The following is a 24794-nucleotide window of genomic DNA, read 5'->3' on the forward strand; positions in this document are numbered from 1 at the left end:
CGTTATGGTGTAATATTATAGAAATATTATGTAAACTCTTCTGTTTCAGGGTGGTTTCCTCATGTAGTGATGAAACATTCTCACTTCCTGCATGCAGGAATTGGACTGGTCCAGCAGGAGGCGCCTGACGCTCCCTCTCAGCTGTACCTGCCAGTCGCCCCACCTGTCCAACCTGCCCTGCACTGACTCCACCTCCACCGCTGCCCCACCACTCCCTGACAGAAGCCCCGCCTGCTGCAGCAGAACAACCTGGATACCCTCAACATGTCCTGTTCAAACAAGCCAGCTTTCTATTAACTCAGACAGGGAAGGGGAGTGAAGGGCAGAGAGCTGGCGAGTGGCATTCATGTGTCAAAACATTTTGCAGCCATTTTCTTTCCTGAAGCCTGAGGAACTGAGGGGCAGGCTGGTTGTGGTGTGAGTCAGTGTCATCTTACATCCTGCAATCAGTCTCTGAGTGCTGGAGACGCGGCAGTAAACTGTGGGCTGGCAACACTGCATGGACAGAACATGGGGTCAGATGAGCCCTACAACTTTGTCTTTAAGGGTGAGTACATGTTCTGCTTACATGAGTCGATCCCCAGCTACATCCCTGATGTCTTTAAAAGGTGCTCATTTGTTCCTTTGTCCTTCAAATTATACTTCCTTGTTTATTATTAACTTGCCAATTTCTGAAAACAGGAATATGTGTGTGTGGATGCTGTAGATTATTAGCAATAAACAGTTTAGTGTAATGTACAGTACATAACAATACACATCTTAGACAACTATACCATGAACCAGTGTGTCTGTTTTAGCTGTTCAGTCAGCTGTTAAGGGAAATACTGTATGCAGGTGTGAGTCTCAAAGCACTTCAGGTGAGTTGTATTATTACAAAGTTGCGTGATCCTACAGTCCTACAGTCTCATCAGCAGTTCAGCACATTGTCAGAGGGTAAGGAAGCAGTAAGCGTGCATACTGCAGGTGATTGCTGCAACCAGGATGTGTATTCTAATTCCTGCTTATCTGCAGCATTCCATGCAGGACATTATAACAAAGAGTGCCCGGTTCAAAGCAGCAGATCAGTGCCAAAAGACAGAGTACCTCACTCAGTAGTTTTCCCAGATATAACACATCCAGTCTGTATGTGTGTCTGTGTATCTGCGCTGGACTAGAATTATGCTCTGTTCTTTGAAAAGTTGCAAATTGCACTACTCACTCTGCATCCTGCACTCAGCCTTAATGGTGCGGTAATCATTTCTCACACGCAGCTGCTTGAGGTACCAGATGGCTCTTGACTGATGTACGAGAGAAGTGAAAGTCACGCAGAAAGGTTCAAGCACAGTCATTTGACATTTGGGTACAATAATGCCGTGTTGATAAAAGGCACTGCAGGTGAATGGTACAGCCGAGGTAACCGTGTCCAAAACATCAAAGAGCGTCACTCACGAGTCCCGCTGCAAAGCGAGATGATCAGGTCAGTTTTTTTTCAGGTAACCTAAAATCACACGTAACAGATTTGCCTCAAAGGGCTTTTGGGGGAAGCCCAGAGCCTGTCGGTTAAGGTACATATCACATAACGACAACATTTCATTTCATACACACCCCCCTCGTCCCACATGTCCTGTCTATATCTACACTGGAATCAACACTGTAGGCAGAAATGCCCCCAAATAATATCTCAGTCAAATATCTAAGGCTCACCCCTAAAGAAGCTTTAAAGGAATATTTCAACATTAAGTAAAAGTGTTTTTGTTTTTTTACTTTCTTGACACTCTTTAGTTTGTACAGTAAATATGAAGCCAGCAGCTTATTAGCTTAGCTTAGCTTAGCTTAGCAGGGGGAAACAACTTGCCTGACTCTAAAGATCACCAATCAACACGTTACATCTCATTTGTTGTGGTTTGAGGGAGGGTTATGTGCAGTCTTGACTGAGCAGTTTGCCTCCTGCAATCTCAGCTGGTTAACGTGACAACGAGACTCCAAGAAGTCACTGCCACCTGTTTCCAAACTTTATGCTAAGCTAAGCTAACTGCCTGCTGGCTGTAGCCTTATATTCACCATACAGACATGTGGATGGTGTTGATCCTCTCATCTAACCCTCAGCAAGAAAGAGAGTAAGTGTATTTCCCAAAATATTGAACTATTTCTTTAACGGAGGGGGAAAAAAGGAGGAAACCGCAGGAGCCACAACACAGGAGGGATCTCTCCTCTCGCCAGTGAACTGTGAACGTGTTCTCTGACTGATTGTTATCACGGAATGAACACACTCTCTTCTGCAGTGGTCCTAAGAAGTGTGTGCTACAGTATCTTGACAGCACGAGCAGGCGTTCATTCCACCAATGATCCACAGATAGAACGTAATCAGTAAAATCACAGTCTGTGGTTTGCGTGGAATGCGAGCCTGCATGCTCTTGACCCTCCACACACTGTGCAGGGAGTCACTGTGGACGAACGCTGCAGCGCTGAGTCTATTGTATGCCAGAGGTCACTTTCTCAAAGCCACTGTTGCTACTGGACTTTTCATTTTGCCAAAAATTCGTCGTACTAGTTCTCAAAATTAGATAGTAAGGTATTTAACTTACAACCTAGTACACGTGCTCGTGTACAACAATGCACATTTTAAAACACAGATTTGTTTTATTGTTGACCATTAAAAATGAATGAATGAGCAGCATGTCAGCATGAAACTCTGCTCTGTTGAAGATACTACTGTTATTTTCAAGGTTCCTGGATAATAATAATAATAACTCACTGAGCAATATAAAACAGGTCATAAAATCATCAGGTTTTAAAAGCAAGCAAATAAAAAACAAGAAAAAAAACATTCAAATTCAAGTAAGATCATGAAAGGCTTTCTATTCACAGTATTCTTTAAGGAGAGACTTAAAGAAGATCACTGACTCAGCTGACCTGATTCCCTCAGGCGAATCGTTGCAGAGCCTCGGGGCCCTGATTGCTGTGTCCCCTTTAGTTTCATCCAGGTCTGTGGGACAGACTTAAGACCTCTGCCCGAGGATCTGCTGGTGTGTGCAGCACTAAGAGGACAGAGGAACGTGGGGAGGGAGGCCATGAAGAGCCTTAAAAGTAATCAATAGAATCATAAAATCTATTGTGAAGCTTACAGGGAGCTGATGTAAAAACTGACCTAAAACAGATGAGTTCTGTCCAGTCTGGAGTCAGTCAGAGCAGGGTTTTGTTTCAGGCAAGTAAAAAGGCTGCTGCAGTGACTAAGACGTGATGAAATGAAGGCGTGTAAAATGCTCTCTGTGTCTTTCAAAGTTAGGATATTTTTTACTGTGAGCAGTAGTAACAGTAGCTACATCTCAGTCCTGAAGGCCACAATGTAATCGTCACTGCAACGCATCAAGTTCTTCCCAGCTTCCTCGGGATCAACAAACCAGGCCACCAGAGAGCTTCAAGGCCTCTTGTCCTGCATCACCATAGAGACCAGGGGTTTTTGTTTGCACAAGAAGTTACTCAGTGGTGGAGGAGAAGAGGGGGAAACCAGCATTTTCACCTCATCCACTGGAAACAGACCCAGCACAGCGATCTGGCTGCAGAGTGAACAATTACCTAAAACAAGCAAAAGTAGAGCAGCTTGTGAAACATTCGCGACATGAGCTTAGACTTCAGGTTAAACATACTGCTAGTAGGAACTGGGGCCAAGTGTTTTGTGCTTTCACAGCGTACCTTTGTGGGAGACAGCAGGTGTTCAGGAAAAACGTGCCAGCTCTTTAATCTGCGGTTCTGTGGCTGCTGAATAGTGAACAAGTGATTTTTAAACTTTAAGTTTATTCTTGGCCTTTAGCTTTAAATCACATGCTGATGGAGTTTACGCATGTGAAGATACTGTTGATGTTCAAATTAGCTTTTTTTTTTTTTTTTTTTGGACATTTTAAGGACTTTGTGTCCATGCTTCCAGTCTTTATGCTAAGCTACACTAACCAGCTGCAGACTGTAAGCTTCATATTTAACGTACAGACACGAGAGTCGTATCAATCTTCTCCTCTAACTCTCAGCAAGAGAGTGAATATGCATATTTCTTTAAATGTCAGACTACTCTTTTAACTCCCAGCACACCTTAACCCTGCGCACGATGGCTGTGGAGGTGTAATAAGAACATGGATTATCTCCGTGTTGACAAGCTCGCACAGCAATAAGCAGTGACTGTGCCTCATCCAGTTGGGCAGAGATCCCAAAGCTACCGTTTTTTCACAGCGTGGTCATACTTTCCTATCTTTGCCAATTAAGCCAAGCCTTTTTTCTCTCTGACTCAGCTGCAAACAACTGAAACCCAAACATTAGTCACTGAAATGTACAGAGGGGGTGTCTGTTATTTCTTCTCCTGTTTACCCAGTAGGTAGGTTCCTCTGACCAACATAAAAGGAAGTAGCAGCTTAACTTGTTCCACCTGATTTGGAATCACCTTAAATTCTGTTTCAGCTCCACAAACAAAGGTTCACTTGTGAGAGGTTTCTGAGTGTGGCCTTCCTCTCTAGAAAATCTGACAAATATGGAAGAAAAGACAGATTTCAGTAAATGTATCCTTTAGTTCTCTTAAACATCAATCACACGTACCAACAGTCATGCATGAGTGATTTCAGGTGGTTTCGCTGCACAGCAATGCTCCAAGCCAATTGTGTGAAAATTAGAGAGAAACAAGAAGTGAAAGAAAACTAAAAGTTAAGTCCTCTGCTTCTGCCACCACAAGTCTGTTTCAGTCCTGCTTGTGCTGTGCTTCCTCTACTTGTCGCCCTCGCTCCTCATTGCCTCAATAGATAAATACAGAACAATCTATGTGCATTGTGGGAAAGCCTACAGCCCACGCGAACCTCTGTTATCTCCTAACAATCAATAATCTGATATATTCTGCTATAGGCCGACATCACACACTGCTGCTCGGTATTTCACTCAACATGTCCTCTCTTGGTATTATTTGCTCCACACGCTTGAGTTAAAACAATTAACTGATTAAGCATGAAGGTGTGGTGCTGTTCTCAACGAGCATCGTATCTCTAATGTTGTAATTACCCCCAGACTAAGACAACTAAGACTGAGGACAAGACAGACACACCTAGACTAAAGGCTTCAGTGAAGAAGGGCTGTAATGGTTCATGTGGATGTCACAGGATCATTTTAGGCTCTGTCAATATGAGTTTTGTCTCCTTTATCCAAGAAATACTGGTTTTAGTTTTGCAACAACCATCCTCTCCCTTAATACTTGGCTTTACTGCGTTTTGTGCCCTCTGCAGTGGTTCTAATAGGAGAATCGGGTGTTGGAAAGAGCAATCTGCTGTCTCGCTTCACCAAAAACGAGTTCAGCCATGACAGTCGCACAACCATCGGGGTGGAGTTCAGCACACGGACGGTGCAGCTCAACGGCTTCACCATCAAGGCCCAGATCTGGGACACGGCCGGGTTAGAGCGATACCGGGCCATCACTTCTGCGTAAGTGTCAAAACCCATCACAGCTTATGTAGATTCATTAGGATGTACATTACACAGTTATTTATATAAAGGCTTCAGTCTATGGGTGTGTATGGGTGTGTAAACATCCAGAGAGTCCCTTATTTAAATTGCAACATGCATTGTGGTTGCATTATTTCATGGTCTTACATCAGTAAAGAAATTGGCAACTGATCCATGCAACAGTGGACGTGTTAATCAGTGAGCTTTAGAGGTGCTGGTAGGTGGATTTTGCCTTTAGACAGAGCCTGGCTAGCTGTTTCCCCCTGTTTTCAGTCTTTGTGCTAAGCTAAGCTAACCAGTCGCTAGTTGTAGCTTCATATTTATTATATAGACTTAAGAGTATCAATCTTCTCATTTAACTCTCAGCGTGAAAGCTAACACGCATCTTTTCCAAAATGTCAAACTTTTCCTTTTAGTAGCAAGCAGCAGCACAATTTCAACCAGCAGGTTAAGCCATCACTGATGAATCTAACAATCTCTGGAGGTGCAACAGCTTATCAATGGGCTGTTCAAAATCTGTACTGTTCAGTTTGTACTGGTCATAACCTTATTCAACTGAAGCTTACTGGACTAAAACACCTGCCCTCTCTGCGACAGAGGCCATCAGACCAATGCAGCACTTATCCAAATGTTCTTTTGCATCAGGAGAACAGTAGACACACATGGACAAATGACACAGAGAAGTTTGTTAAAATATGGGAACCTTCTAATCTCATTTAAGTCTCTTTGAGACGCGGTGAGTTCTCCTCTTACATCTCTTACAACACAATATTGTGTACATTGTTTCCTAACAATATATCAGCCTTGAGATAACTATGTTTTTTTTTTTATTTCATTCTTTTTTTCTTCATTCTTCATTTCTTCATTCGTATTCATAATAATGCAACACTGGGTAACCATGTGTAAAAGTGTCAGCTAGTGGAGACAGGGTGATGATTCGCACTGTGTCATTCCTTTGTGACTTATAAACCCACCTAATGCAGGTTTCAGCAACAGTTTTCCTCATGAGTCATTGATAAGTCCTGACATAGCATAAATGTGCTGCATGCTGCACTTGGAGATGCACTGTTTTGAAAACTAACTGGTTTCAAATATCCACATTTTTTCTTAAGCAGACACACGGGAAAGTAAAGAGTTTTTGTTTTTGTTTTTTTTAAATCAACATTTCATGCTTGATGTCTTGCTCCATAGTTGTTGAGCAACCAGTGTGTCGGCATCTTAAGGTGGTGCTGTTATCAGCCAAAACACACGCAGGACAGGACAGGCACTGATACTCAGTTTCCTCCCACATTACCTGAAAAACAACCAGCACATTCTCATCTCCAGGTAGTCTCCAACCAGTACACTTTGCTCCCAAATTCCAGCTGGTTAGAGCAGAGACCTTTGCTTGAACACATCAGCCCTCAGTGGGTCTCGGTTCTATCTGAGGGGGCTCCTGATTCAGTCTTTTTTTAATTAAACTAGACGGATTAACGGTGTGGAAAGTGGTTTTAAAACAAAAGAACCATGTCAATTTTATTTTTAAGACATGGAGAAATCTGAGGATATGCTACACCGCTGGATTAGCCCTTTTCTGACAGCTTGGCTTTCTGAGTAATTACTTGCCGACTTATTCCAGCACGCAAATTCTCACTCCCATGGAATTTCTCATTTGTGCTCTAACAAGCAGCTAAAACCTATTAAAGTGGAATTAATTATGCTACTGGAAGAGGATAGCAGAAATGTAATTGCGAGGGAAGTACTGGTTGGTTCATGACTTCAGAGCAATCGTCACTTGTTAAATTTTTTTCAGTGGACAACAGGAGAAATCGCTTATTCTTAATGAGGGAGACACAATGCTTAAACCGTCCGTAATCTACATTTTTACAATAACAGTGGTCAAATGACTTTGTATTGTGAAAGGGGTTTCAGTTTTTGCAGCCCACAACTTTACTGTTTTGGTTCACTGCCACTGCTTTCAGATTTTTTATGTTCAGCTATAGGAGCTTAAAATGTATGTAGCCTACGTATGCTAGCTGTTTAGCACCGACCAGCAGACAAAGTTAGCATCGAACTATTGTGGAGCATTTATCAGTGAAAGAGCCAGATATTTTCCTCAGGAGTTGGTGGAGACCAAAACAGTAAATATTGGAATTAAATTCATCAGTTGGTCAAAAATACAACTCCAAATGAATGCTTGTTGCTCTCTAACAAATGTGTAAAAAGGTAATTATTTGCTAACATGTTCCCCATATCAAGTTAAAAGGTGATGATATGGAAATGTTATAACTATTTTTCCTCCAGGCCTGAAAATTTAAGCCAGGACTGCCAAAAACTGCAGTTCCCATAGACCCCCACATTAAAATGTCCAACTTAACAGCAGAAATAAACATGTTTACAGCCTGGTACAGAAAGTGGTTTTGGTCTTTATTGCTAATTTCCCGATTTATGACAACTGTACAGGAGTGGATTTTTATATAACCTATTCATATAAATTATACCAAGGCTGAAAGTTCTGCTTAATTATGAGCATGGCTGCTTTGGGTGACAGTGGTTTTCAGCAACTGGGCCCATCTCAGCTCCAACCCCATTTTCGGATTAGCCAGGAGGTGGCAACTTCACAGCAGCTCCTCAGAAACCTGTGGGGGACACCACGGAGACTATGTCCATGTTTCATACAGTCTGTGCTCATTACAGGTTTTTAGTGTGTGTACATTGTTTATGTTTAGCGATATTAAAGGATTTTCTGCCGTTATTATATTACATTACCTTCATGTAACCATACAGCCAGTGCCACACCGACACCTAACTGTCACATAAGGAGTAACTGTAAATCTTCTCTGCACAGGTATTACAGAGGTGCTGTGGGAGCCCTGCTGGTCTATGACATCTCCAAACACCACACTTATGAGAGCGTGGAGCGCTGGCTGAAGGAGCTGTATGACCACGCTGACCCCCACATTGTGGTCATGCTAGTGGGCAACAAGACTGACCTGGAGTCAGAGAGATCTGTCCCAACGGAGGAGGCTCAAGACTTTGCAGGTACAAAGTCGACAAGTGGAGCACTGGAATTGTTTGTTGTTCATAATTGGTTCATGGAAATGATTTTTGAAATGCAGCCTTAAAGTGACACTGGCAAGAAAATTATAAATAACAAACAAAATGACTAACATAAGTTTATTTATATCACCTAGAGAAGAACAGCCTTTTGTTTCTGGAGACTTCTGCTCTTGAGTCAACTAACGTGGAGGCAGCGTTCAACAATGTCCTGGCAGGTAATTCATTTTAATGCCTTTAACTTTTCTCTACTCTGCTAAAAGCTGTTACATAAATATGTTGTTCATGCCCAAATCTTCAGTGATACAAAGAGAAAGATATTCTTCATAACACAGGAAGGTGGTCATAGTTTATGAACTGTGTGGGTGGCGTGGTTGACTGCGTTACAGCATCTTTCTGTGAGCATGTGGGTTCCCTCCAGTTTTCTCCTTTGAACGTCTTTCCCTCCCTGCCTTTCCCCTTCAAAGACATATAAATGATGTGGGCTGGATTCACACAGTTTCCCACAAACATGTTGGGATAAGGCTCCACCCTGACTGACCCTGAGTTTAACCTCGCATAGCCAGACCTCCATCTCCTCAGCTCATGGAGGTTTGGAGAAAGTCTAGGTCTGGAAAAGGTCAGGATAAATTGACCTCTGGTAGTCCCGAGGCAGCCGTGTGATTGACTGCTTTGGGAAGAAAACTCTCGTTGGTTTTGGGTCGGAAAAGAATAACGTCACCTTTTTGTTTCATTTCAAGTGTTGCTGTAAGGCCTGTGCAACATGACCAAAATCTCATATCCCAGTACAGCTCAATTCACATCCAGATACTGATACAAATCTTGATATAGCACATTTTCTGTACATTCAATTGAGTGCGCAATAATTTGCACAGAACAGTTTTCTGGTCAGCGTCAGACTTTTCATACCCAAACCACATCCATGCGAGGGAAGCAGCCCCTCTTTCAGAGTCCTGCTCTTTAGAATTACCCTGTTCTGTGAACATGGAGAAGTTCACTCTTCTCCATGTTTATTTGTGTTGCTTTCATGCACATTTTCTGATAAATGGTATGATCTGCAACACAATGAAGTAAATAAACGCATAAATGATGAAATGATGAAATGATAGACTTTTTTCAATCGTCACACGCTATATATCATCATAGCATACAGCCCCAGCAGCTGTCCTTACTAATCTTCTTGTATGTATCATGGTAGCTTTGAACGAGTGGCACATGCACTTTGCTTTGGTACCATGGTACTTCTATTACTTGTTACTCTCAAAGCCTGAGATCACACCTGCTTCTTTCTATTCTACCTTAATGTAATTGTATAAAATGTATTAATCTTCTGCCACAGAGATTCAGAGGAAGGTGAGCAGTAAGGAAGTGGTTCGGGGCTCCATCAGTGCCGTGTCCTTGAACAGCTCCAAAGCAGAAAACAAAGAGGAGCAGAAGCCCTGCTGCAGGAACATCTGATCACAAGATCCCTCAGGAGCCCAGGGGCGTCAGGGTGGGTGGCAGGTGAACTCCCCCCTCACCCACAACCCTGTGCTTAGAGCTCAGCGAGAGGCGGGCGACACGGCAACTGTGGGTGCCAATATTACTGACTTAAGTGATGCCACTTTAAAATGACTGATTTACAAGTTGTACAAGCTGCATGGTGGCATGATACATTCAAAAGATGATTCATATATGTGAACAAGCGCAGTCAAAACGTGCATGCTCGGAACAGGCCGACTGCTTGGCGTCCGGCATTGCTGCTTGCAGCTTTCTCGAGAGACGCTCATCCAAACTACTTCACACTTGACGCAGCAGCACTTCCTCAGCAATACACACAGCAGGTGTGAAGTCGATTGGAAGAACGGTTGTCGAGAAAATCGAAGGACAGACACAGATTCCTGCCATTTTAGTTGGGTGAATGTAGCTGGAGAGCAACATCAATCTTTCAACAGTCCCTGCTGACTATTGTGCAAAGGTCAAAATAAAACCCTTAGCCGTGTTACCTATAAGATGCCGTGTTTGTAATGCATGCAGAGAATTGGAGTAACGTAGACGCATCATGGCATGTGTAATGTTTAAAATGTATTTGACACATTGGCGAACACTGTGTGTACAGACTGAGTCCTGCCGTCACTGCTGTGCGTGAATCCAGCCGATGATGTAGGATGAGTGATTTCATTTCTCTTGAGAAATAAATGATTTACGGAGACAGTTGACCTGCCGCCTGTTATTTGTGTCCTATAAGAAAAGACTTTTTCTTTTTCAGAGATAATAAAACGAGCGGTGGCTGGTGACGGTCAGTGCTCACTGGAAAACTTGAATAGAGTCATTATTAATGTTATTAGTAACACATGTGCTTTGCTTCTATGAGTTAAAATGACTGCAGTGATAAAAGCCAAGAGAATTTTTATTAGATTAGATTAGAAATGTTTACCACTTCAGAAACGATTCAAGTGAAATGCTTGTTTTCAGTCACAGTAACACACACACACACACACACACACACACACACACACACACACACACAAACACATAATAATAAACTGACAATTTCTGTGGCAAGCTCAACGCTCTGGAAAACTCTCTTATTTTATGAGTTAAAGTCAAGTATTAAACCAGATTTGGGGCAAGATCTGTTTCAGATCCTGGCATTTCTCGTACTGTTTCACATCAAATGCGTAGCTGCATGAGAGGTTCATAACCTTACAGGAACTTCATAATGAGGTCTGAAAATTCTGGGCAGTGCAACAACAAAACACACGACGACGTAGAAAAGATGTTGACAAAGATCTGAGAAAAACCAGGAGTGAATTTTAGATGTATAGGAGCATCTCTGTGACAGAATAGGTTGGGGTGGGCATCCTTTTCAAGCAGTATATCTTTTTCCTCTGACTGCGCTGCGGAAAGTAACTGGCCCTATTAATGTTGGCTAAACGCTGCCAGAATGAACGCACAGGCCTTTTTAAAGGGCTGGGGAGACATGATAAAAATGTTTTTCCTTCCTGCTGCAAATTTAATAACAGTTAAACCAAACCAGCTGTCATTTTATGGGAAATTAGTGGATTGCCTCGTAAAAAAACCCAAAAAAAACAAGAGTTGAACCAATAGCAGCCTTTTATCAAACGCCGGCTATCAGCCAGTCTGTGCTATCTATGTCTCCATGTCTAATATGATGAGGAAGTTCATCCCTGACCACAACAACGTGCAAACTGTGTATAAAACCTGCAGTGAAATCTCATTTTGTTGATGCGTTTTAGCACTCATTAAAGGCTGAAAGCTGTTGCAGGGATGGTGCCAAGCATTAAATTATAGAAAATACCAAAAACCTTCAATATACTTAACATAATTACTGTTTCAACTATGTATTATATTCACCTTATACGCTATAATCAATTGAATGCATGGAATTCTTTATCTAAATAATAAATATGGTAGATTTGTTCATATCTCATGCAATACATCCCACATTTCAGCATCTGTATCTTAGATTCATTAGCTGTAAAACAAGTTGGAGTACAGAGAGGTAGACCACCACCCCAAACCATGGGTCAAGGAGAACCTCAACCACCAACCACAGTGCTGAGTTACAGTGAGTCCGACATGGTTGCCTGCATCATGGAGGCAGTCCTGCGTTCCTTTGTCCATCTACAACCGTATCAGCCACCTTCTACGGAGTGGTCTGCTGGGGCAAAAGCATCTCGACTGCTGACTGGAAGAGACTTAACAGGCTGGTTAAGAAGGCCAGCTCTGTCCTGGGATGCCCCCTCGACCCAGTCGATGATGACGGCTGAGCCATCATCTCTGATGCAGGGCATCTCACTCGCGGTGTGTGAAGGAGAGATACCGCAGGTCTTTCCTTCCTGCTGCTGTCAGACTGCTCCGAGTCAACCACACACATCAAAACTGACAAAGCCACTCATGTGCAATATCAGTGTGTACTAAACTCAGCAATATCAATGCTCCCTATGTGTAATTATATGATTTCAATATGTTTTACTTTTTATATTGTTTACTTATTTGTCATACCTTGCTTTTTTTTACTGATGCCTCTTACCTTTACATTATCCTCTTTGCTGCTGTAACACTGTGAATTTCACTGTGGGATTAATAAATGATCACTTCTCTGCTTACACTTTCTTTTAAAATAATGCCTGGACTTTATGTGCTTGTTTCTGTTTTGGTAGTGCAGCTAAAACATTTTGAAGTGATGTGAAAAATCTTTTCTCAGTGTTACCGTGAACTTTAAAGATACTGCTGGTGGAGGAGGGATGGACAATCCAAAGACAGTGATAATATCTTATGCACCACTAACCTGTTTTTATGTTTGGGAAGCATCAAATCCATACCAACAAATTCTCAGACCAAAAACCAAATTTCAGTGTATTCAATGCCACTGTTAGCGTTCAGCTGCATACCCTGAAACTTAGTCACAAATGACAAAAATGAGTCAGGTTTGATGTCTTAAATGGATAGCTTTTTAAATCAGTTCAGCTAGATCCACTTTCATTTGCATGTGACAGATCTATAGATGGACACCTTTAATTTCAACTTGAAATGGTGAAATATGAATTTTTTATTGCCACAGACTGTTTGCTTTCAGGAATATCAGTATAAAGTATATGGGATTGGTGTGACCATTAAAAAAGAAAGATCACAACATGAGTCCCTGTGTCTTACCTGAGATCCACTGATCAGACCACACAGCGTGTAATTCGAGGCGAACTGCAGGTACTTAATGTACCATAGACTGTGTATACGGTACCTGCAGTTCACTGTGAATTAATTGCCTCCATAGAAAGAGGAGAAAGAGGAGAGGGGGCATTAATAAACTCTTATTTTGTTGACATTGGCGTTAATCCCGCTGTCCCACACACCCTAATGCTGCATGTATAAAAATCACTGAAATCCACAAAACTTTGCACATTTGATTAAAGGGGCACAATATGGAAGTTACCATAAAACATTATTATTACACCAAGTAAGGAAAAAGTTAAGGTTTGATGGCTGCCACTATTGTTTTCATTAGTGATTAATCTGCAGATTGTTTTCTCAATTAATTGCTGTATCTTCAAAATGTCAGAAAATGTCAGAAAATGCCAGTTTTGAATTCCTGCTTCAAAGGAACAACAGTCTCGAACAACAGACCAAAATCCAAAGATATTCAAACCACATCCTCACATTTAAGGAGGTGGGTCCAGCAAATATATTACTCCATTACTAAAATGGTCGCTGATTAATTTTCTGTCAGCTGACTTATCAGTGAATTGATTGTCGGATTTAAATAGGGATTTATGAGGGATGTTGCTGTGGAAAAACGTAGGTTCACTCACAGATGTAGAGAAGTCATGAAAGTATAGTGTGTTTAACGATGTTTTACAGCCTCTGACAAACCAAGCAGAATTAATGCATAAGCTAATATCCAATAGATTATACCGTCTATTGAAATCTGCCACCACTTCAAAGACAAATTTCGAATAAATTCTAATAAATATAGTCTATGTACATAAAGTCAAGCGCATAAGACATCGTAATGTAATTTTTGAGTTATTAAACTGGCTCCAGGCTGCAGTGACACGTGTTGCAGAGATACTTGCCGTACCGCTGTTCGCCAGCTGGGCTTTGCTGCTGCTGACGAACCTGACGCTTGATATTACCTGTTGAGGCTTGGGGGCCGCAAACGTCATCGAGTTAACGACGAGCGATCAAATCGTGAACGACAGCCCGGCCGGACCAATCACGTCAACGCTCGTGACAGGTGTCGCTCAGCTATTGACCATTAGGAGCGAACAGGGGGCGGGACAAAGCAACTGGCGTTACGTCGCAGCCTCGGTAATGGCAAGTGACAGAGGGTGAGGAAGACGAGGCGAAACTTTCTCAACTACTAGTTGCTGTTCGCCTTGTTTATGCGTGATAACAACAGCAGCGTCGTATCCTCCTTCTCTGACAGCCGCGCAGCGTTGTCGTCGTCTCGGTGAGAGTTGACCGCCTTTCGTGAGGGGCTGAAGTCGTGAACGGTGGTCTGTCGGTCTCGAAGCAGCTGAATACACCAGAAGTTTGTTCGACTTCGAGTGAATACGTAGAGTCGCCGACGAGGAGAAGCAATGACGAACAGAGAAGACGAGTATGACTACCTTTTTAAAGGTGAGTCGCTGTTTATCATCTAGCTAGGTGGCTAATTTGTACACCTGTGAGCAAGTGTCATTTGATGCCGAGGTGTTGACTCAACAACGGGCGACCCTTAACTTCGTTTATCAGACCAAAACGTTCGCTGGAGACAGAAACACCTGCTGTGAGCCGTAACTTTGTCGTTTGTTGAGACACAACTTACGACATGGTGTTACAGCCGAATGATTGCAGCGTTGACAGGCAGCTCGGAGGACTTTCCGTGTGTGGCGTTAGGTAGCATCTGCGGTGGAGTCATCATCTTGCAGGCCGATGATGCAATCGTCTTAGGATGCGATGTCGGGGGGTCATAAACTGTGGCAGCTCAAATCAGCCTCCATCCAGACTTACGCAGAGACTTTGAAATACTCGTTTTCCCACCTGAGGACTTCATGGTTTACTGGAAGCCAACCTGCGCATACAGGTTTTGACACTTAGGCACAACCATCTCTTTTGTTGCCAACAGCAGCCATCACTTCCTCCAATTAGTACACCACTTTAACCCTAAAGATGGACAGCTGTCAATATAACAAACAAAATATATAAACCTCATTTAGACCTATTAAGCTTACCTGGTGATCAGATATTTTAATATGTGTGTCTCACAATGTGGCACCTGCTGTAAAATATATGTGTCATTAAGGGGTAAAATCATTGTTCCCATTTTTTTTTGTTTTGTTTTGTTTTGTACAAACAGTAATTCTTCGTGGTACCTTTTCATAAGCAAGGGGGAAATGAAGTACTCACAGACTGTTCAAATACAGAATACCAAACAAGCATGTGTTGTCAAACTGGAAATACCTGCATGAAGTGTGTGTGTGTGTGGCCACAAAGAAGCCCTGTCCCTGAGCACAGAGACGATGAGATTTACTCCCTCACTCACTCTGGAGTAAAATAAAATGAGATTTGGTGACCAAATAGCAAAGCTATCTGAATCATGTGCAACCTTGCAAAGGACACTGATAAGGTATCGGCTGCCGGTTTTCGGCTCAAACCGGGAAAGAGCTAACATCATTGTCATGGCTGTCCTTTGTTCCTACAGCCTCCTTTTCTCCCTTGCTGTCGGACAGCATGAGTCAACTTGGGTGAGCTCGCAGTGAGTCACGTAAACCTTTCCCTACCGATGCAGGCATCAGCACAGGAAGTCATCCTGCCTGCCGTCCTGCTGAAGTCATACCTTTCCTTGTTCAGCTCGTGGTCATTTTAGTGATGTGTATGAGCCTCAGCACTGTGTTTTGTTTTTGTTTTTCTTAAAGCAGCTTCTCTCTTATACGAACATGTCTTTCTCCCGATACATCTCGCCTTGGCTTCAAAGCACATTGCGCTTGCTTCTTATGTCTAATGTTTTGGATCTCATGAATGCACTTTGATGCCCTAAAGGCAGCACTGATGAGAAAATAATGATCCAGCTCTTTTAGACCGCCAGCATTATCCACTGCTTTAATTTCACATAAATGTAAATGATGAAATTGGACATGTGATGTGATCACATTGTTTAGTTTCAGTCTTCATTTCTACATTCAGACAGTCACAGGCCGGGCTACATCACTGCAAGCTGAGCTGCATCGTATGATAGAGCGGTGTCATATCTTTTCAACTGAAGAATGCAAACCCAACAATAGGCAAGTGAATGGGTGTGTATTGCAGGTATGATAATGCCTGTCTGATGGCAGAGGATCTGGAAATGGTTGCATAATGATTTTCGTCCTCCGCCCATGATCTTTTGTGTCGGACGAAATGGAGAATGACAGTGTTACATTTTTGGCGCATAGGAGAGCCACATCGTCGGCGTGCGTGGTCGCCACAGTTTTACCATATTGTGATCCTTTCAAAGTATAAATAAGCCAGCTCTTAATGCGGGCTGGGTTCTGCTTGTGTGTCTACACAGTTTGCCTTTACAGTGAGCAGTATTGCTTAAATGCACGTGTAGACACAGTGGTCGGTGTGTTAATGCAATTTCAACATTCCATAACAAGTTCCTATTTCCTAATAGCAGGGAGGCGTGCGAGGTTCCTTTTGACAGACTGACTCACTTGGTAATTGTGGAAGTAGTTTTCTGACAAACACCGCAGCGATGCCTGTTGAAGTACATTTTAGGAGAAGATCCAGTCGAGGAGGGGCATTATTAAAGCCTTTGTTTTTATCCTCATGATTACACACTGAGCGTGAAAGGAACAGCTCGCTCTAAAGTGTAAATGTAAGTCATTTACTTCTCGGCCCATGTCTGTAAAAACTCCTGTGAAGTTTGTGTGTAAATCGAAACAAGGCATTTTAGCCATCGTTAGGGATGTTGGCAGGTTTGATGGCTTTTTCAGGCTTTGTTTGGAAAGTGTAAATTGGTGGCCCTGTTAACTAAAGCAATTTGGAGGAACGTCTAGATATAAGTGCATTTTGTGCTTGGCATGTGCACAGACTTGTGCAGAGTTTTGGCTGAGAATAGACTGAGTGCTCAGTGTTACTACCAGATGTCTAAACATTTATTTTACAGTGAATTTTTAGCTTACATGCAGACTTTAAAACAGCAGCACAAATTACTGATAGAAATTGATTTGTAATCATGGACTTGGTCAAGACTGAAGTGCATTTGACAGGTAAAATCTGCAGCGAATAACCAGTCTCACCTGGATTAATGTGCTCAGTCTGCAGCTGTTTCCTGAGAAGTGCAGGTGGCTCTAATATTTTGTACACTCGGTGGGAGTCCCCTAAGTTTCTGCTCTACCTCGGCTGGGAGCCACACATGTACGTCACTGGCGAGGCAGGCTATCTAATTGAAATGAGAATCAAATTTAATTAAAAAAGTCAACCCATCTTGTGATGTGTAACTTCTCTGTTTAATGAACTGTTGAATTTGCCTTTCCAGCTGCAACCATAAAGTATGCTGTGCTGCTCAAACACAATTATTACAGTCTATTCTCCATATGAATTTTTCATTCTCGAAAATTAGATTGTGCTCTTCCCTTCAGTTAGAAATGGATTTTAAAAATTGAAAAACCATTTTGTTTGCAGGTGGAGTCTACAATACAGCGAATGACTCTGTTGCTGATGATTGTTCCTCTTCTTTGTCTGAAATCCCCTGTTTTTCCTGTAGTGGTGCTGATTGGAGATTCAGGTGTAGGGAAGAGTAACCTGCTGTCCCGCTTCACCCGCAATGAGTTCAACTTGGAGAGCAAGAGCACCATCGGGGTGGAGTTTGCCACGCGCAGCATCCAGGTAGAAGGCAAGACGGTCAAGGCTCAGATCTGGGACACAGCTGGACAGGAGCGATACCGAGCCATCACTTCTGCGTGAGTACAGGACATCACTGAAGCCAACTTACATGCAGACACACAAGTCCACATGCGCAGGTTACAACAAGCAGGTTCTTTGATTCCAGCCAGCCATCTTTGTCAAAGTCAGGTGAAGTTTGCTTGTATTATGAATGACTGGGGTTGTCATTTAAGGGACATAAACCTCCAACCAAGGGCCATCCATCATCCATAAATTAGATTCACAAGAAGTTGCCTTCTTATTCCTAAAAAAGCTGGAAAGAGGTGTTCATAAGTTATTAAGACTTCAAAATGCACCTTTTCGCCTCTGGCAGGAAGTCGTTTATTTATCACAGCTTTCTCCTCATGTCTCCGTCTTGAGTTGTCTGCCTGAATGTGGCAGCCATGAACTGTGTCCAGGCTCCAGTGGCATCGAGAAAGACGTCTCTAATGAAAATATGATTATTTGTTTGTCTCAGTTTTTGTTGTTGATCAGACGTCCTTGCGCTTCAAAGCTGTCCGAACCCATGTGACACACTCCCACAGAATCCTGAAATCAGCAGGCTTTGACGAGAAGAAAATACTCTACTCAATATTATGTTCATCTCCTCTTCTGTCGTCCAGGTACTACCGTGGAGCAGTCGGAGCTCTCTTGGTTTATGACATTGCCAAACATCTGACGTATGAAAACGCTGAGCGCTGGCTGAAGGAGCTGCAGGACCACGCTGACAGCAACATAGTCATCATGCTAGTGGGCAACAAAAGTGATCTACGCCACCTGAGGGCAGTGCCAACAGATGAAGCCAAGGCTTTTGCAGGTATTGTCCCTGTAATGGGATCATGTGTGTTGTGTGGACTCGTACATTATCCACCCTGTATCAGCTAAGATTCTGCCTCATTAGATTATTGGCAGGTTAAAGATGTGATAATGAGCACAGATGAAGTGACCGCTTAGTTGCTTTAATTAGGTCATTCAGTGTGTTGTAACGTGTGTGTGTGTGTTGGCTGACAGTGAATTTAGTTTATTTTTCTACTCTGTGTCGTAAGTTTCCTTTCAGTTTAGCTTGCACTGTTTATTTAAAACAGTCGCTCTCACTGGGAACACCCATGTTAGAGCTGTTTGCACTGTGATATCGTAAGGTACTTTACATAATGTGTCCACCAAATGGCGTATGTCCTTGCCTTGAATGTGTTTGAGTGTACGTTGGAAAGCGCAGCGCTCGGTCCAAAGAACTTAATTTAAATTAATTAGACTTGCGTGTATCTGGGTCCTGTGAGAATTTCAAGGCTTTGTTTCAGAGCAGGTTTATTTTTTACAGTCAGTCTTGCAGTTCACTTAAGTAGACTCTAAGTATAATTGCCAACCTTTTGACACTTATTATTTTAGAATGGTTGCACCACATGTTGACTCTTGACCTTGAGTTTTATTGGCTTGTGTCCAAAACAGTGTTGCACCTCTTTCGACTGGTAAACGACTCTTGATAGAACTGCCTGTGGGAAAGTCAAATACATGAGTCATGTTGATTCATATTAGAGGAAATAAATATTTTTTTTGTTGCTAGATAAATGCCATTTTTACCAGTCAGTACTTTCTGCTGGAACTGATTTGTTTTTCTCTACCACCTCATTTATGATGCCTAATTTACATAAAGACCATGTGGTGGACACGTCCATGCAAAGTGTATTATAATGGCACGAGTGAAGTTCTGCTCAAAGAACAGAACAGCGACAGCGGACCAGTCTGATGTCTCACATGGGCTACTGTGGGACAATATCCCACCTATGACAGTAACCATTTAGTATTTTATCCTAAATTTCATATGTGTTCAATTGGAATGTACAGATTTTATGATGAAGATATGATTGAAGCTGAAACAAGTAGTCGATTAAATCAGTTGTCATATTGGTTTATTTGATTGTTCTGTTGATTTTAGGTTTCATCCTATAGGGCTGCAATTAACATTTATTTTCATTATCAATTAATCTGCTGGTTATTTTCTCCATTAGTGGCATTGTCAAAAAAAAAGCAGTAGAAAACACTGAAAAATGGCCGTCACAATTTCCTACAGTCTCAGTAGATCATCAAATGTCATGTTTTGTCCAGCCAGCAGTGTAAAAGCAAAACCTATTCAAGCAGTAAATTCAAGCTGTTACAGGCTTTTGACATGTCACAGTAGGTAAAGCAGAGGTGTAAATGATAAAGTTAATGGTGGTTGAATTCCATTTTGCTGCTTCAGTTTCAGGGTCCACGAAATGCTAAAATCCAGGAGAACTAATCTGAGAGTTTGTTTAATTATTCCAAATTTTGCTCCACTTTTAAGCCTGAGAGGAGTTTGCTGGTGACAGTGAGAGAGATGCATTCGAGAAAGAAACATTTTTTGTCACAGCAGACATTTTCATTGGTGACATTACAGGAGAAGCACAGGTGTAATTAACAAGACTATCAAAGGCAGCTCCAGGCTCCTGGCATTGTGCATTCTGGTTCACGAGCATGACTTACTGGAGCACATGAATGGATCTAAGTCAGCGTTAATATTAACACCTGAGCTTTTCTTACTATGATAAGTTAGAAAAAGGACTATTTTCTGGAGTAAACACTTAACATTTGAATAAAATGTACAGACTATAATCACGCTTTAGTCTATAAATAGTACAGTAGTATAAGCTTTCTAAATGGAGTATGTATCCCAGCACACTGTATTCCTTTTATCATTGCATTTCATCAGATTGTAAATCTACATTACAGAGCAGGCCAGTCAGCTGTCACACAACCCTTTCAGTTTTCTATAATTACAAAGCAGTTCACAGTGAGCAGTCAAACAGGGAGCGGTTGAAATGACTCCATTTCTGGGGAGAACCCTGGAGTGAGTGCATTATGCAGAAGAAATCAATCCCTGAATCAGTGCAGTGTTAATGCCAGTACAGCACACCTCAGCCCAGAGTAGTCCTGAAAGTTGGAAACGATGCTGGCCTTTAACGTATTGTGGCGTTGTGCGCATGTGTGTTTTACAGAGAAGCATGGCTTGTCTTTCCTGGAGACATCAGCATTAGACTCATCTAATGTGGAGCTGGCTTTCCATACTATTCTCACCGGTGAGTTTGTGTTTTTTTTTTTTTTTTCTTCACATTTTTTAGTGTGCATTTGATCCTGAAGGCCACTGATGTCTAAAGCTCTCGAGCCATCTAATAATAGTGGTTTATACTGTACATTGATTTGTCTCTAAGTGTTACATTTCCATGCAGACTTTGATGGTTTACGTAACAACACCCATCATCTGCCACTAGATGGCAGCAAAATCCATCTTATCAGTCTTCCTTCCCCATCACTGACGTGCAAGTCTGTGGCAAGAAAACCTCCTGAATCTTGCTTTTAAGGTCAGAAATATGGGTGATTGGCACACTGAAAGACCACTCAGCCAATCAGTCCTGAAGATGGTGAATCACCAGCAAACCACAAAGAATTGGTCTGTTTGTGGGCACAAATCCACTTTGAACCATTGCACTGGATGCATCTGTTCAAGAAACAAATTCTGATCCTGGTTCACACCTATGATTTCTCAACAAAATGTCTGAGAGCAACTTCCCCAGCAGGCATATAGCCGCGCTAACGAGTTCATGTGATGCTGGAGATTTGATAACATGGAGAAAAAAGCAATTGTTGTGACTGAGTCAACCCCTGGAGTGCCTAAAGGGACAATCCAACAGTGAGTGGTGCTTCCGCTTCAATTGCTCCAGGGGCTATCAGTCTGCAAGTATGCGCCACTTGCTGTTTGTGTTCTGCTTCTGCTCCGTGTTCAGTTCCCAGACGCCTCAGCTTGTGCTGTTGCGACCATTCTGCCCAAGCCACAGCTTTATCAGTAATTTGTAAATCATAAAAAACTTCAAACCAACAAGCCCCATTGAGCTAACATTGCTAATTGGCTCATTAAAGGAGGGGAAGAGAGGAAGTTAGCAGTGCATAAGCAGGCTGGTAAGAACTTAGCTTTAGACCCAGTGGAGCAGGAAGACGTCACATGTAGATATCAGCAGCAGACAGATCGTAGCTCAGAGAGGGTCATCCTGATGGATTATTGTTTGTATAGGCACAGCAGCCGGTGCTGTGTAGGTCTGTTGTAATGAGTCACAGTATCACCACCTGACATGTCACGTCACAGTCAGCCAGGACTCTTGTTTTGCTTTAAACCTTCTTGCTTCATAGGCAGTTTTTATTTCAGGACTGTTTTGTTCCACATCTGGCTGTAGTTTGGAGTTAAAGCGGCAGTGTGCCACAGTAAGTCAGGGGGGCGTTCGCACTAGTCCTGTCTCCTCCCTCAAGTTGATCAGATGACCTCCCCAATGACTTCTAAGACAAAGTTTAGGCAAATGGCATTCAGAAACGTATTGAAGAAGCAAATATGATGACAGATTAACTGCAAGTTCACCTTGGTGTTTGAGCAGCTCTTGTCTGCTAAATATGTAACTATTGTATTTTCTGCTTACCAGTGTGAGCAAGCAGGGCCACATCAGCAAGACCCAGGATGTGTAATATTTATTTAGTTATTGTAATGTAAATGTTAAGTGTATTGCGTATTGTAGCATTGGGGAATGCCTAAAATGAGACTTGGTACAGCCACATGACACAACGATGCCAGTTTAGGATGGAAAGAATCCTTCGCTGCTGCCAGGAGTCTGGATAGAACAGTTGTTGTTCAGTTTTGCCATGTTGTTTGTCCTTATCACAATATGTCCCACTGTTGGCTGGATTTATAGGCATCTACACGTAACTCATTCCCTTTCACCCTTCTCTCCATCACAGCCATCTACAACATCGTGTCACAGAGGCAGATGTCAGGGCGAAACGACTCAGACTTCTCACCAGCCTCCAACGTAGTGCCCATCACAGTTGAGCCCACCCAAAACTCAGCCAGTAAGGGTGTCTGCTGCCAGAACAACTGAGACCTTACCGCTGACCTCCTTCACCTCCAGGCAATTGGAGACACAGCCAGATAGACAGAGACAGACAGATGGACAGGGAAAATGGAGAGAAAGGTAGAAATAACCATTTCACACAAAGACACTTGGGTTTATTTGTCTATTGTCTGGTTAAGAAAACTTAATGCAATATGAAGAGGGGGGCCAGGGAAAGAAGGATAGGAAAGAAGTTTAGATAAGCAGACGGGGGGTGTGGTGAGGGAGGGTTAGGATGAATGGAAAGCAAACAGGTGAGATGCACTGCACCCAGTGCATTAAGCTTTGAAAGAGGTACATGATCAGAACTGATTCACAATCTAATGAAAAATTTAACACATAAGGTCCCTTTTGTATCACATCACATTTTCTGTCTTTGCAAACGCTCTCCCTTTTGAAAGCTCTATTTTACAAGCCTGTAAATGCTTTCCCTCAGTTTCCCACCAGCAGGATATTGGGCAATAAAAATCCACATCCAAAATACTGAACTGCAAGCCCTCTGTCACCACTGTCACTCCCTTTTTCCTAAATGTATAATATTTAGAAAATAATGTCCCTTACAATATTTATTGAACACTAGATTAAGGTCTTGTTTGGCCAGAGGGTTTCCCATTTAACACTAGTTGGCTTAGATTTTCACACTGATCGCTTCGCAGCAAAGGGAGCTCTCTTGCTTTTAGATGCTTTTGCCCACAATCGTATCTCTGTGTGAAGATGCTTGTAAGGGCAACTATCCCCCAGTAATGGAGGAGCAAGGGCTTCAAGTCATTTTTCCTAAATCCACATGCTGGAATTTGGTCGAAGTTGGTTCAAGTTGTGTTCCATCAGACCACTCGGAGCAATAACATCCCTCCCTAACAGTGACATGTAATTTCTTTTTGATTGCTTTTGATCTTCGTTTGGAAAGCTTTCCTGCTCTGTGCACACTTGGTAGAGATGAGTCATGCTCTTGTGAGCTTTGCACAGCGTTAACTCTAAGTGAGATGGGATAGCTGTATCACTAGCGAACGGGTTAACTGCCTCACATGTCGGTGGGAGAGGAGTATTGGCTCTGCTGATAACTGTTTCACCCCTGCCCTGAACCTTTGGGTGTACTGGAAGAGGATAGGGAATTGGTTTAAATGCATGGACAGCCCTGTGCTACTGCTGCTGCTGCCGCCGCCGCCTGCTAGCTGGGATAGATGGATGGATAATGTTTCAGGGGATGAGGTAGTGAGGGCACTCAGCCCTGCCCTGCTCCTGTGGTCTCTGATGTACCCGAGATGGCTTGTTTTACTGTAAGTGAAATCCTCCACTGCCTGCTCACCTACTCCTTTCTGTCTCTCTACACTGTATGTAACTGGAACAGGACTCTGCCTTCTGGGATCTCCCCGAGGTCTGCCCTCGCTCTCACTTGTCTTTATTTCCTGTGGCGGGGCGGGGGTTGCATTCAGGAGCCAGGATTGGGTTTGTTAGTATCTAATAGTTCAATAGATGAGGAAAAGGAGAAAGGATGGTAGTGTAAGGAGGAGCTTAATTAAATCCAAAGGTTATGCACACAGATGATGTTTATCCTGCTGATGTGTTTCCACATCAACACCGACTTCTGTTGACTTCACAGTTCTTAAACTGGGTGGTGTAGGTTAGGGCTTTTTAACATTTATTCTGAAATATGTATATTTGGACTGCATATGTATAAATAAATCTCATTTGTTATAGCCTGCCTCTTCTCATGTCTATTTAAGATGGTTTCAAACAATAAAGGCTGCAATTGACAGTCTTCTTCATCAGTGTATCTGGTAGAAGGCAGTTAGTTGAGTCATGAGTTGAGGTGATCACAGAATATTGACATGGCTGTGTTATATAATATACTGAATGTCCACTGTTATAACACAAGTGATACTGAATTAAAATATGAATAGTCATCATCAAAGGATCGATTTAGCCATAAAAACGGCCCCTTCAAACAAACAAACAAACAAAAACAAAAAA

At 42.4% G+C, this 24794-nt stretch overlaps 2 protein-coding genes across 2 annotated transcripts; both read left to right on the top strand.

Annotated features, from left to right (window-relative positions):
* Window positions 1-253: 253 nt before the first annotated feature.
* On the top strand, window positions 254-10688 carry rab25b (RAB25, member RAS oncogene family b). Its single transcript, XM_076737121.1, has 5 exons — window positions 254-547; window positions 5235-5430; window positions 8279-8472; window positions 8625-8705; window positions 9827-10688. Exons 1-5 carry the CDS (start codon window positions 511-513, stop codon window positions 9943-9945), a joined length of 627 nt encoding a protein of 208 aa, XP_076593236.1. The 5' UTR covers window positions 254-510; the 3' UTR covers window positions 9946-10688.
* A 3586-nt stretch (window positions 10689-14274) lies between these two features.
* rab11al (RAB11a, member RAS oncogene family, like) lies at window positions 14275-24526 on the top strand. The gene is made up of 5 exons (XM_076737703.1): window positions 14275-14610; window positions 17720-17915; window positions 18501-18694; window positions 20889-20969; window positions 22672-24526. The coding sequence occupies exons 1-5, from the start codon at window positions 14571-14573 to the stop codon at window positions 22809-22811; spliced, it is 651 nt and encodes a 216-aa protein (XP_076593818.1). The 5' UTR covers window positions 14275-14570; the 3' UTR covers window positions 22812-24526.
* The last annotated feature ends 268 nt before the right edge of the window (window positions 24527-24794 follow it).

This window comes from Chaetodon auriga, chromosome 8 (assembly GCF_051107435.1).
Source record: "Chaetodon auriga isolate fChaAug3 chromosome 8, fChaAug3.hap1, whole genome shotgun sequence".
In the NCBI taxonomy this organism is placed as follows: Eukaryota; Metazoa; Chordata; class Actinopteri; order Chaetodontiformes; family Chaetodontidae; genus Chaetodon; species Chaetodon auriga.

Coding starts and splice junctions, on each gene's coding strand:
- rab11al (XM_076737703.1), top strand. CDS start 14,571: ATGACGAACAGAGAAGACGAGTATGACTACCTTTTTAAAG. Junction 14,611..17,719: donor GTATGACTACCTTTTTAAAG/GTGAGTCGCTGT, acceptor TTTTTCCTGTAG/TGGTGCTGATTGGAGATTCA. Junction 20,970..22,671: donor TTTCCATACTATTCTCACCG/GTGAGTTTGTGT, acceptor TCTCCATCACAG/CCATCTACAACATCGTGTCA.
- rab25b (XM_076737121.1), top strand. CDS start 511: ATGGGGTCAGATGAGCCCTACAACTTTGTCTTTAAGG. Junction 8,473..8,624: donor GGAGGCTCAAGACTTTGCAG/GTACAAAGTCGA, acceptor TATATCACCTAG/AGAAGAACAGCCTTTTGTTT. Junction 8,706..9,826: donor GTTCAACAATGTCCTGGCAG/GTAATTCATTTT, acceptor CTTCTGCCACAG/AGATTCAGAGGAAGGTGAGC.